At 34.4% G+C, this 14,166-nt stretch overlaps 1 protein-coding gene across 3 annotated transcripts in view; it reads left to right on the top strand.

Annotated features, from left to right (window-relative positions):
- rpn2 (ribophorin II) overlaps positions 1 to 14,166 on the top strand; it is a 111,436-nt gene that overhangs the window by 36,747 nt on the left and 60,523 nt on the right. For all 3 annotated transcript variants that reach the window (XR_012386713.1, NM_212748.1, XM_073915541.1), the window contains 4 exon segments: positions 11,502 to 11,620; positions 12,260 to 12,365; positions 12,758 to 12,849; positions 12,926 to 13,040. Coding sequence is in view for 2 of the 3 variants with exons in the window: in NM_212748.1 (NP_997913.1) it covers positions 11,502 to 11,620; positions 12,260 to 12,365; positions 12,758 to 12,849; positions 12,926 to 13,040 (432 nt within the window). In the remaining variant the exon portion in view is untranslated.

Raw genomic sequence — 14,166 nt, 5'->3', positions numbered from 1 at the left:
ACGCTTGTTGAAGTGCTTGTTAAACTGTGCAGACGCGGAGACGAATCGTCAGAGCTTAAACCTTCAGCGCTCAACAAAAAGGACTGCCTGATAGCCCGGAGCCAGTGTGTGAGACGCTCGGGTCAGTGTACAGTGCTGCCTTGTTGACTGACAGATTGAGCCAGAGCTGCGTGCTGCGACTGTCTGTCAATTGTGTGCAAATACAATCTTACGGTGCTTTCACACATAGACGTTTGTTTCCCCCGTTAGTTTGTTTGGCATATATCCAGCAGTTGCGCTCGCATCCGCGCCAAATCAATCAGTCCAAGATCGCCTGAATGAGACGATCTCTGCCCTATTGAGCGGATCGATTGTAGTGAGAAAACAAAACAATGCAACGAACTAACGACCCAGGCTATATCACAGTGTATTATGATCGTGTAATAGCCATATATACGGCTATATGAAGAGAAAATGATGAGCAGGGCCAGATGTCATTCTTACCGGTAAATGCGAAAGTGAAAGCATGCTGAAATATTACCGAGAGCTGTTTATCCAGCCTGATCTCGGTTTATCCGTCAGGAAAATTGACCGAAATTACTATCTGTTAATTTTTCTATATTTTAATCGTATAATATGTTGTATTAGGCCTGTTGTTCTGTTCATTTCCGCACTGACAGCTCGAAAGAAAGATTTACATTGATCAGATGCAGTCTCGGTTCATCTGCTATGTCTCTCTATATATTAAGCCTATCATGCAGAATTCTAGCCAACGTTTCTTTAATAGATTGATTAATTCAATAGATCGATTTTTACAAAACCTGAAAATTGAAATGAGGCTTTGTATATATGAGAAAGTCCGACCTCTGCTTTATATTCGGTGACGATGTCTGTGGGTTGTTAAAATTAAAGTGCACGTTTTTGCTTATAAAATATTCTATACACAACTGGTCAAAAGTTTGGGGTCAGTATGATTGTTAAATATGTTAAACTAAGCTTCTTCTGCTCACCAAGGCTGCAATTATTTCATCATAAATACAAATTGTGAAATGTTGCACTATAAAATAACTGTTCAAAAGTTGTTTATCATTTAATTTATTCATTTATTCCAGTGATTTTAAAGATGAAATTTCAGCTTCATTACTCCAGTCACATGATCCTTCAGAAATCATTAATATTAATTATTATTATATTTATTAATGGTAATAGTAACAAAAGCAATAATGTCTGGAGTAATAATTTTATTTGAAACTACATACAATAACATAGTTATTTAAAATTTTGATAAATATTTAACAATTTAACATTTTTTACATTTAATAAATGTAGCCTTGATGAACTGAATAAGTTTTCTTAAAAACATTTAAAAAATTACTGTAAATATATATATATACAGTGGAAGTCAGAATTATTAGCCCCCCTTTGTTGTTTTTTTCTTTTTAAAATATTTCCTAAATGATGTTTAACAGAGCAAGGAAATGTTGATAGTATGTCTGATAATATTTTTTCCTCTGAACAAAGTCTTATTTGTTTTATTTTGGCTAGAATAAAAGCAGTTCTTCATTTTTTATGAACCATTTTAAGGTCAAATTTATTAGCCCCTTAAGCTAATAGTTTTTCAGACCAGAACAAACCATCAATATACAATAACTTGCCTAATTACCCTAGCCTGCCTGGTTAACCTAATTAACCTAATTAAGACTGCTTCAATCTTTTACTTTCACACTAGTACTAAGTCATTTTAGCAAAAACCTCAGATACTGTTGGCTGGTTCCTGTTGGTTGTGCATCTTTTTTTTACCATAATAACGACAGAGATCACTGCCTATTCACAAGAAAAAAGTGATTGACAGGTGGTAATTATGTGTGTAACTTGCCTTTATTCATTTACTGTATGATTTGTTTATGGGTAAAACAAAGACCATACAGGTCAGGTAGTTTAAACGGTAGACTACAAATAATTAATTTGTTATTAATTAATTAATTAATTATTCATAATCGGAAATCGAATCGAATCGTGACTTAAGAATCGAAAATGTAATCGAATCGAGAATTTGGAGAATCGTGACACCCCTATTCATCGTGATAATTATGGATATCGAATTATCGCCCGGCCCTACTAGTAAATAATGCAGTTGTGTTTTGTGTGTTTTATAATACACAGTTGTGTGTATTATAACTCCATGAATTAAGGGTAAATGCTCTGTAGTTTGGGATTGAATGTTTCTCTGATGTGCTGATAGTTTTTGTCTCCACCTCTGCCTGGACACAGTGTGGGAACATGCAGCTCTCTCTGGCTTGCCAGTTCTGTCTGTATCAGCCCATCTCTAAAGTTAGACTGTGAGCAATCAGGCTGGATTGAATCGTTGTTCTTAATTGACTGTACTTTACTGCACTCAGATATACTGCAGTCTTATAATCTCTGTTTAGGTCTAAATAACTTTTAAATTAAATTTTGCTTTCCTGTTGCTTCATTCCATTCTCGTTTCTCGATTTTTATAAGTAGAGGATACTGACCTAATTCTGCCCTGCATGCATTGCTGGGTGTGTTCCACTGTACCCTTGTAATGCTTCTACATAACTCTACATGTAGGCTTTCAATTGCATTTTTAAACTCATGACTGAGGAGAGGACCCCCTCACTTCACTCCCGTATAGCACTATAGGTTCAATCACCGACTGGAAAATTTTGAGCCAGATTCGAACTGGAATTTCTATGTGTTGATTTTATTTTATTTTTTTATGGCACAAAAGGCCCTTCTTGCTTGCTTTCTTTTTCAGTTCATTCACCGCCAGATTTAGTTTTCAATTAGCACTTATTTTCAACCCAAGGTATGTGTAGCTTGTGGCAGGTTCAACATTTGTCATACCAAGGGTGAAACTGTTTCTTTCCCTGACATAAGGGTTTTTTTTCTGAAATATTAGGGTTTTGGTTTTCTTTGAGTTAACGATCAGGGCTTAGGTCTGACAGAAGCTGTGCAGGATATCCAGCTGCTGCTGCTGACCTTCGTCTGTTGGCGACAGCAGCACCAGATAATCTGCAAACAGCAGGAACTTTACACTTGAGTTATATAGCGTGAGATCCGGCGTATCTGCTTGCTCTATGAGCATTGCTAATTGATTGATGTAAATATTGAAGAGGGTTGATGACAGTGACAGCCCTGTCTTACACCCCGTCCCTGAGTGAAGAATTCTGTTAGCTTAATTTCCAATTTTAATTGCGCACTGATTGTTTGAATACATTTTTTTTTATTATGTTGTATGTTTTACCGCCAATACCGGATTCTAGAAGTTTAGACAGCAGACCTTCATGCCAAATTAAATCAAACGCTTTCTGAAAATCCACAAAGTAAGCAAATAATTTGTTTTTGATTTGATTGACATATTTGTCAATAAGAGTTTGCACTTTAAAACATTGCTGTTAAAAAAACGATCAGATTCTACGGTAAAATAATGTTTTTTTTTCACTAAAACAGTAATATTCTGTTTAAAAAGGAAGTAACCAACAACAGAAAACTGTGAGCTAACAGTTTAGATTTGACGTTTTTAAAGTCTGTGTTTGAAATCGCACTCTGTGCCCTTGTTCACTATTCAGTTCAATTCAGCTTGATTTGTATACAATGTATATTGTGTCAAAGCAGCTTCACATAAATGGTCATAGTAACTGGATCAGGGTAGTTCAGTTTTTAGTGTTTAAGTTCAGTTTAGTTTAGCTCAGTTCAGTGTGGTTTAAAGTCATTACTGAGAATCCAAGCACTGAAGACCAAATCCATCGATGTGTAGCCCTACAGATTCTGAACCATGCAAGCCAGTGGCGACAGCGGAGAGGGAAAAAAACTTTACCAATAGGAAGAAAAAAAAAACCTTGAGAGAAACCAGACTCAGTTCAGCACGACCATTTTAATTTCTCCGCTGGCCAAAAGTCTTGTGAAGAGCTGCAGTCTCAGCGGTGGAGGCTGGAAGCTGGCCTCAGCGAAGACTCGTCTGTCCCTGGAGCGTCACTGGAATCAGTCTCATGCTCTCCACTCCCCCATGACGCTCTCCATACTATTCCATACACTAGTCCACTAATATAGTTCACCTGACAGAGTAATAACGACTAATGAGTGAAATCAGACACTGATGAACACCTGCTGTTTATAATCACATTCACTGAAGGAAAGAAACAAGAAACACAAATAGTGACTTGAGTTACAGCATTAAACAAAATAAAACACCTTCAGTCTCAGCAGAGAATCTTTAAACAACTCCACAAACAACAGCAGACACACTTATTACTGACTGCTTTGACTTATATACCATTCTCATTGAGATCCAACAGAAATGTAGGTGTTTTTTTGTGTCACCGTAATGGAGTGAGGGGCTGGTTTAGTTGGGCTCATTACCCTTGAACTCATTAATTTTGACTCTTCAACTGCTGTATTACAGTGGCATGCACTAAATTCCAGGGGTTTCATTACCACGACGTAAAATGGGCGTGGCTCGGTCGATGTTTGGGAAACGCCCCCTTAAAAAAAACAATACTGAGAGGTCACCGATCATGCGCAGTACAGGTTCTTTTTTATCCCGGTCATTTCAAACAGGATGATTATGGATAAAAAACCTACCCCGGTGGATAACGAGGGACAAAAACAATCATACAGGTTATTTTTTTGTTTTTATAATGTTATATTTTAAAGATTTCATTAGCAAAAACAGCTGGCCTCGTTTTACTCCGTTTTACTGTCTTTGGGCTTTTGTATTTCCATTTTAAACCAAATAATAATGGTTGTGGTAAGATTAACCGTGTTTTTGTAGTTTAAAATATGGTATTCAGTCATGTTTAAACAAATAAATACCACATTTTCTGTAATAAATCGTGGTTATTTTTTCTTTCTCGATCTTAGTTAATTAACATAACTCATATTTATTTTCTATTTTTATTTAAAGTCATCATACACAAAACAACTGAGATCAGGACAGGTATCTGATGTTAACTAATATAAAAGTGACCATACATGAAACCCCTGGGATCAGGACAGGTATCTGATGTTAATATATATAAAAGTGATCATACATGAAACCCCTGAGATCAGGACAGGTCTTTGATGTTAATATATATAAAAGTGATCATACATGAAACACCTGGGATCAGGACAGGTATCTGATGTTACTGTATATAATATAAAAGTGATCATACATGAAACCCCTGGGATCAGGACAGGTATCTGATGTTAATGTATATAAAAGTGATCATACATGAAACGCCTGGGATCAGGACAGGTATCTGATGTTACTTTATATAATATAAAAGTGATCATACATTAAACACCTGGGATCAGGACAGGTATCTGATGTTACTGTATATAATATAAAAGTGATCATACATGAAACCCCTGGGATCAGGACAGGTATTTGATAGTAATATATATAAAAGTGATCATACATGAAACCCCTGGGATCAGGACAGGTATCTGATGTTACTGTATATAATATAAAAGTGATCATACATGAAACACCTGGGATCAGGACAGGTATCTGATGTTAATGTATATAATATAAAAGTGATCATACATGAAACCCCTGGGATCAGGACAGGTATCTGATGTTACTGTATATAAAAGTGATCATTCATGAAACACCTGGGATCAGGACAGGTATCTGATGTTACTGTATATAATATAAAAGTGATCATACATGAAACCCCTGGGATTAGGACAGGTATCTGATGTTACTGTATATAAAAGTGGTCATACATGAAACACCTGGGATCAGGACAGGTACCTGATGTTAATGTATATAATATAAAAGTGATCATACATGAAACACCTGGGATCAGGACAGGTATCTGATGTTAACTAATATAAAAGTAATTATACATGCAACCCCTGGCTTCAGGACAGGTATCTGATGTTACTGTATATGAAATATAAAGTATTTGACACAAAAGCCGTGGGATAGGGACAGGTAGCTATCTTAAGTTATAACAGTATTAATGTAATCTGAGAGGTATCTTAAGTTAATTTGTTTAATATAACATACACTGACTTCACATGAAACACCTGCGATCAGGACAGCTATTTTGTACTGCATATAAAAGGCATTGGACACGAAACCCCTGCGAATACGTACAGGTATCTGAATCAAACGGCTGTTTTCACAATCTGCGCATGATCCGTGACCTATGCAAATTCACAGATAGACCACGCGGTTACGCTGTACTGAAACCCCTGGAAAAAAGTGCCTGCCGTATTACAGTTTACAAAACACTTACTATAGCAATAAAGTTAGCAATTCAATGGATAGATAAATTTATTTGTCTGAAATTTGTTTTGATAATTGTTCTGATTGGTATAGGTCTGGATAAAAGGCCTTATGCAACAATTTTTATGCTTAGTTGCAGATATTAATTTTAACTAATAAATGGAAACAGATAAGATACATACGTAATTACTTTACAGTATAACATACAGAAACAGTTTGGTTAAGACAAAGACGCACTCAGACCTCATGAATCAGACCTTGTACCTCAACAATGTTAACAACTCAAATGTTTCATGCTGCAATGCATGCTGGGTGTGGCACAGTGCAAATATCCCAGCATGCATTGCGGTGTGAATAAATGTAGTATAATGGTCTTACAGTTTTCTTTATTCGCGTTTTATTCTGCTTTTGTTTATGTTTAGACTTTCAGTTGCCTGTTTGTGAGTTAAACTGTTAATTTTATTAGTTGTCACCATTATTGAGGTTCATATGCTGATTATTGATGTCTGTTTGAGTGCAAGCAAAGAGTTTTTTTCCAAGATGTGGAACAATAGATTAAACATTGAATAGTAGCAGTAAATTATATTATATTAAATTAGAACAGACTCTGACATTTAATAGCAACATGATCATCACCAGATCTTATTTAGGTTTTTGGCTGGCTTGCCACATCAAAAGAGCTTTTTAAACAAAGTTCTTAACAATTGCAGCAGCCAAAATATATTAATAATAAAAATGTCAGGGCTAAGAGCCCAACTAAAGAAAACTGTTCTCCATGATGGTGATTGTAAAATGTTAACCTTTCTCTAAAGAAGAACTTTAGTAGATGTTATACAAAAGAAAACGTTTAAGTAATGAGTATAGCTGGTGATGATGTTTGTAGAGTTGTTTAATCATCCACTGATAATTTAAACAATTTAATCATTTGTTAACCTTCAGGTTATTTCATTACAAAGCTGTGACTAAAATTGCAGTTTTTTGTATGTTCTGTTCTTGTTTTTTCCCTTCAGTATTTCTTTATTTTTTCATCGCTAATCCTCAATTATCATTTAATCAGTCATTTAATGAATTAATTTACTTCAGCTTTGCTACATGTTTCTTGAACACTCAGTAGTGTGGACACTTCAATTAAAACTAAAGTATATACACTGGGGTTTAAAGGGTTAAAGGTGTGAGGTAAAAGTGTAAAAATTTATTTTAACAGCAATATACTGTTAATTTAAACTACGTAAATAGACTGTAAAAAAACAGTAGATTGCTAGCAACCACAGCTACCAGTAGTTTACCGTTCAATAAAGGAAAAAACAGTATTTTACTGTAAGAACTGAAGCAAATTTCTTACTGTGTCACCGTTGTGGAGGAGAGTAGAGCCAGTGTATGAGTTAAAGATGAACAATGAGCTGCTGATGTGATTCTGCATGTTTCTTTATTTAAAGACAGTGGCTGCTTAGTTGCTGATGCAGTAAGATGGCTGCTTAGTTGCTGATGCTGAGAACCAGACAGAACTGTTGTATAAATATTTATATATTTATATATATATTAGGGATGCACCGATATGGATTTTTTTGGCCGATACCGATAATTCTTCAGACTTGGAGGCAGATAGCCGATATGTATTGGCCAATATTTATAAATATTTTAAAGTGGTATGTTTTTAAACATCAAACTTCATAAAAGATTGAACTGCTCTTATGAACTAAATAGTCTATACTCAAAGCAAAATAGCTTTAACTTAAAAATTGCAAGGTAATTATAGACCTATATTCACGATTTCACATAAATCAGTATGCAAAAAATACGTTACTTCCTTTTCTTCATAGCAAATTAATATGCAACTTGACTGTTGCATAAATTAATAAGGTTAAATAACAAAATGGGATTTAATCAACAAGCAAGTTAAATTTATTTAAATAAGATTAAAATGAAAGAGCTAAGTACTGAAACCAGCACAAATGGTATTGAATAAAACGTGTTAGAGTGATGTACACACGTACAAATACGTCATGTCCGAAAAAGCCTTTTTAGAGGTGTTTTGATAGTACAGAGCCACCGTACAAGCGAACAACTAAATATAGATAGTACGTTTAAAAAATGCGGCACAGATTCATCCTATTTGGCGTTATAGATTCTTTTGAACATGTTGCTGCTGCTTGTCAATCAGACATCGCTTCTGCGTTCGTTCTTGCTGTCAATTGTGAGAAAAATTATCAATAAAAAGTTTATGATAAACCGCTGTGAGTTTATTTTAATATGATTTTACCTTAGTGCTGCACTTTTCTCCTTTTCTCCTCTCTCACGCTGAGTTCGGGTGACGGAGTTTTGTGAAGTAGTTAAACTATCCTCAGGAATACCAGTATATTAATATAGGTTTTACAGTAAGCAGAAGCTATAGGCTAAACAGATGCGCATGCTGCGACCATGGTGATGAGACAACAATCGCATATATGTTGACGTATTTAAAGTATGCTATAGCATATAATAATTTTGTATAAAGAAGTTTATAAAAAATGTAGCCAATATATCACAGGGCTTTATGTAGCAGCAATTACAGTGGAGCAATAATTAAATCCTTTTTTCCCGTGGAGCGAAACAAGCACAGTTGTGTAGCAGATGGGGACGCTCAAAAATATACAATTCATATATTTTTGTCGGGAAAAAAAAATTCTTGGAACGAATTTCGTTTTGCGCAATTTGTATCTTGTTTTTTGTCGGTCTGTTATCTACAAAATGAACAAAAATAATGAATAACCTTTGAGGTGAAGCGATGTGCCTATCTATTGAAAGGGTTACCTACAACTTTAACGCCATTGCTGTGTAGCGCTTTATATATATATATATATATATATATATATATATATATATATATATATATATATATTAGGGATGTGCGGAGCAGCCGGTATTTGTATTTGTTGAGGGGGGAAAAGTATTTGTATTTGTATTCGAGTAAAATTCAAAATGCCGCAAAAATATATATTTTTTCTATTACACTTCTAATTTACGTTATAGTGAAAGTATTGTTTAATTATACCCATTATATAAATTATAGATATGCAATATTGGCTGTTGTTTTTGAACATGTGATAAGAAATGTCATTGAAAAGAATATAACATAGAAGCCATTATCTCATCCATGGTTAAACCAACAACTAATAAAATACCATTGTGAATATTATGAACCCCACCACCACCCTTCTTGATGAAGGACACTGAATAGACAGAATAAAAACAAATAATACTTCAAAAAACTGTTCTTCTTCTGAAGGAACTTCTTTCCAATGGACAGAATTCCAAAAACTAAAATTAGCTAAATAAATCTAAATAAAACCCTGCCCGGGAGATCTGGCAGAACAAAAGTATTCTATATAATACTAAAAGATACAGCACTGCTATTATCATCTGCCAGCCACAAAAAAAGACACAAAGTTTGTTTGTTTGTTTTTTTTTATGTTTGAAACTGACTTGCTGGGGCAGAATGTGGCTGTGTTAATGCTTTTAGGATGCTTTTAGTGCATGTGATAATACATTACATAAGGTTGCGCGGTGCTCTGTTCAGTGAGAAGCGTTCTCTATGGCAAGCCTTTTTAGCATTTAAATCTTTGTTCTGACTCCATAAATATATTAGAGATATCTCTAATTATATTTTGACTAGTCATAATTATAATTCCACTACTCAGAATGACAATTAGACATATCTGCAATTAGAATTGTACTAGTACGAAATCAGATGAATTTTGACTAGTAACAATTGTAATTGATATCTCTGAGTTTTTACGAGTCATAATACATTTAGAGATATCTTTAATTCATCATATTTAGAGATATTTACAAATATATTTGAAGATATCTCTAATTAATTTACTAAAAGTCTAATTACAGTTGTAGATATCTTGAATTGGATTTTTGACTAGTCAAAATTCATTTGGAGATATCTCTAATTACAATTGTGACTAGTCAACTTATTTAGAGATATCTGCAAATATTTTTCAATGGAAGTCAATGGAGGAATATGACTAGTCAGTCATAATATATTTGCAGATATTTCCAATCTGACTAGTCGAATTATAATTATGACAAGTCAAAATATAATTAGAGATATCTCTAAATATATTTATGGATAGTCTGAACAAGGTTTAAATGCTAAAACGGCTTGCCATACGCTCTCATCCAGTAGCACAGTGGAGAGTTCTCTAGTTATATCCTTTCAGTCGTTTGTTATGCATTGATATGCAGTCAAATATTTCGCCAAACAGTCCTTAGGGATGCGGTGACACGCAGTCAGATATTTTACCGGACAGATCCGCCACTTTTGGCGCGCATAAACAATCATAAAGCTCTCGTGCTGCAGGAAGGAGGAGGTCTGCTGAAGGCGCGCAGCTGACGTGCAGTGAGAGGTTTGCGTCTTTAATAAACTACGGCAGTTTGCGATCACTGAACAGTAAGAATGATTAATAAATCCATATGAAACAACCCCTTAAAAGTCACGTCTCGCTTTCAGTTTCGGGCTTTGGCGCGTTTTGTCTCTCTCTCTCTCTCTCTCTCTCTCTCTCTCTCTCTCTCTCTCTCTCTCTCTCACTCTCTCTCTCTCTCTCTCTCACATATATATATACACACACACATATATATATATATATATATATATATATATATATATATATATATATATATATATATATATATATATATATATATATATATATATATATATATATATACATACATACATATATATATCCCTAACCTCCCCAATTCCCCAGAATCTGATACCAGCCCATCACTAGCTAGCTAGTGCACTTTTCATGAAGTCACAAAGATGGTGGTGCCACAAGGGCTTGGGCCCCACAATGCTGCTTGCAGCTTTAATTCGTTTTTTAGTATATACTGTTTTTCTATTTTGTTGGAAATGCTGCAGTTGTGTGCAAATTTGATGATATATCTAGGTTGTGTTACATTCTGTATGCTTTTGTTCGCACATGTTAAAATAAATTTCTGAAAAATATATATTTTGCTATATTTAATGTGTCAGACGCTAAAAAAATGTAAATGATAAAAGTGCCCTTTCTCCACTTGAGACCCTAGCTCTCAAAACATCCACAAACTTGACTCTCCATTCAAAACAACACTGACCTCACAATAGCATTAGCTTCAAACTAGCAACTGGTTTAAAATGGAAAAAAAAAATCTAAATTCAAACTTGGTTGTCTGTAGTTTTGATGTGGCTTTTTAGGATTTGATGCAGAGTCCTGTAATGATCTGTTTTTTTTCTGTACTGTCAATTCAGCTTCAGGTGACAGATGTCTTGTGCCAGCCATTGAGTTCAGCCAGCGTGCTGGTGGAGTCTGCCAGTTCTGTGTCCTCAAAATCTGCAATCCTAAGCCAGGCACCCTTTACCTTCAGAGAGTATGTGTTTTATATGACAATTTTATTTTTATTTTTTTAATGTTGATGGTTCAAAAACTGTTTAAAACAAAATGTCTACAGATAAGATCAGTGCAATCATTAATAAGATCTTCCATTTCTTCATTTAAAAGATTTACTCAAATGTAAATTAGGTCATTACTTGATCACTCTCATGTTGATATTTTAATTTTAAAATTTAAAATTTTAATTTTAAATTAATTTTATCAGATAATTCTAATTGCATATAATTAATTGCATAACGTACATTTAAGATTTTAATTAGTCAATTAATGGCTTAATCCAATTCTTTTTAAGAGAGACAATGCATCAAATGATGATTTAATTTAGTTTAGGCTTTTATTTACAAATCAGCATTTACAGTTCTCAATACATGATTCACATCAGATATGGTAAACAGCAGTTCTAATCTGCATGTTTGATGTGTAAAACAATTAGGTTTGTCTGCTTGTCAAGCAAGCACAGTTGTGCTTCATGTTTGTATTATATCAAAGTTAGCTCATTTATTGCACACATTTCTAAATCAAAGATAATTTAGCCATGCATAATCCAAAAAGGAAAGCCTGTTTTGTATTTGTATAAATATACTTTTTGGTTAATACCAGTTTTTCTGATTCACAGTGGGATTTTTGAATTGAATTTCATGGCCAACCAACCAACGAGTGGCTATTACCAGTTCTCTGTTGCCATTGCTGGTGACCGCCGATTTGTTGCCAACCATGTTGAGGTACTTAACTGAATCTTTTTCTCTTGCCATGGGTGCTCATAATTTACATATTCAAAGTGTTGACCTTAACCTTTAATTCATAATTGTTGCAATGAACTGTATTAATTTCTTCATTCACTGAACATTTATGTGTGCAATTGGTCAAGTTCATCTTTCATTCACTTTGTAGATATGTAAAGAATAATTGCTCTGACTGTTTAGTGTGCAGTTTAAGGTCAAGAGAATGTAACATTTGCTGTGGAGAGTTTTTAAATATAATGGCCTCTTTCGTAATTGCTGCAATTTAATTTATTTAGTTTTCACAGAATGTTCAAATGTCTGAATGTTGTTTTTTTATATTACAACAATTTCATAGTTTTGTATCTTTTAAAGCTTTTTATTTACTTTCTCAGCTCAAAGTAAAGGTCTCCACCAGGGTTGCAATTAACAATATGGATTTATCTGTGGTGGACAAGGACCAGAGCATTGGCCCCAAAACAACAAGGTCATCATCTATTTTTAGTTTATTTTTATTTAATTGTCTAATTGTGCTGATGTTTGTGCTAAATTCTGTGTTTCAGAGTTGAATATCCAACTAAAGCCAAATCATCTTTTATGGCTGATAGCCATCAAAACTTTGTAATGACCTTCCAGTTAGTAGATGAGATCACAGGCGTGGAACTTACCCCTCATCAGGTGATTCTGAATTCTGATGAATTTTAGACTGTACAAATAACCAGGCCAGTATTTAAAAGAACATGCCTGGTTCATACTTTTAAAACGATGGAATGAAGGCTGAGTTCACACTGCGTGATTTTCATAGTTGTCAGATTGCTGTTGTGTTTACATTGCACAACTCAATAACAAAACTCATAACACAAAGCTTAGCATTCAATAATTCACGACTCTGTCACGCAATCACAGTCTGACACGCATATGAAACTGTATGCCACAACATGTATTTCTCATGGATTAATGGAGAAGATACGCATATGAAATGAACTGTTAATGATCTGATATTGAAATCAATTCAATTCAGCTTTATTTGTATAGCGCTTTTACAATGTAGATTGTGTCAAAGCAGCTTCACATAAATGGTCATAGTAACTGGAACAGTGTGGTTCAGGTTTTAGTGTTTAAGTTCAGTTTATTTCAGTTCAGTGTGATTTAATCATTACTGAGAGTTCAAACACTGAAGAGCAAATTCATCGATGCGTAGCTCTAACAATCCTGAACCATGCGAGGCAGTGGCGACAGCGGAGAGGGAAAAAAAACTTCACCTGATGGGAGTGAAGAAAAAAAACCTTGAGAGAACCAGACTCAGTTGGGCACGACCATTTTTATTTCTCCGCTGGCCAAAAGTCTTGTGCAGAGCTTCAGTCGCCGTGGTGGAGGCTGGAAGATGGCTGCCAACTGCCAATTGCTGTTTCCGGATAAATTATGCGACCCCCATCGCAAATAAAATAAATCATCATGAAAAAGGTCTCTTTATTACTTTCACTGTAATTGTATAAGATTTTTTAACTTGTATTGTCAATAATATAAACTTCTTGTATGCTAATTATAAATGGTTAAAAGTAGTAAATAGTTTAATTTTTATTTAAATGACAGCTTTTTTTTAGAATATTTTGTAGGTTTAAAACCTTCAACGCTAAGCTTTTTTGATGGATGGATGGATGGATGGATGGATGGATGGATAGATGGATGGATAGATAGATGGATAGATAGATGGATTCATAGATGGATTCATAGATGGATAGATGGATAGATAGATAGATAGATAGATAGATAGATAGATAGATAGATAGATAGATAGATAGAT

The sequence above is a fragment of the Danio rerio genome, chromosome 11 (genome assembly GCF_049306965.1).
Source record: "Danio rerio strain Tuebingen ecotype United States chromosome 11, GRCz12tu, whole genome shotgun sequence".
NCBI lineage: Eukaryota > Metazoa > Chordata > Actinopteri > Cypriniformes > Danionidae > Danio > Danio rerio.
The sequence above is the reverse complement of the archived record's forward strand: the minus strand, read 5'-3'. Positions and strand labels throughout refer to the sequence as shown.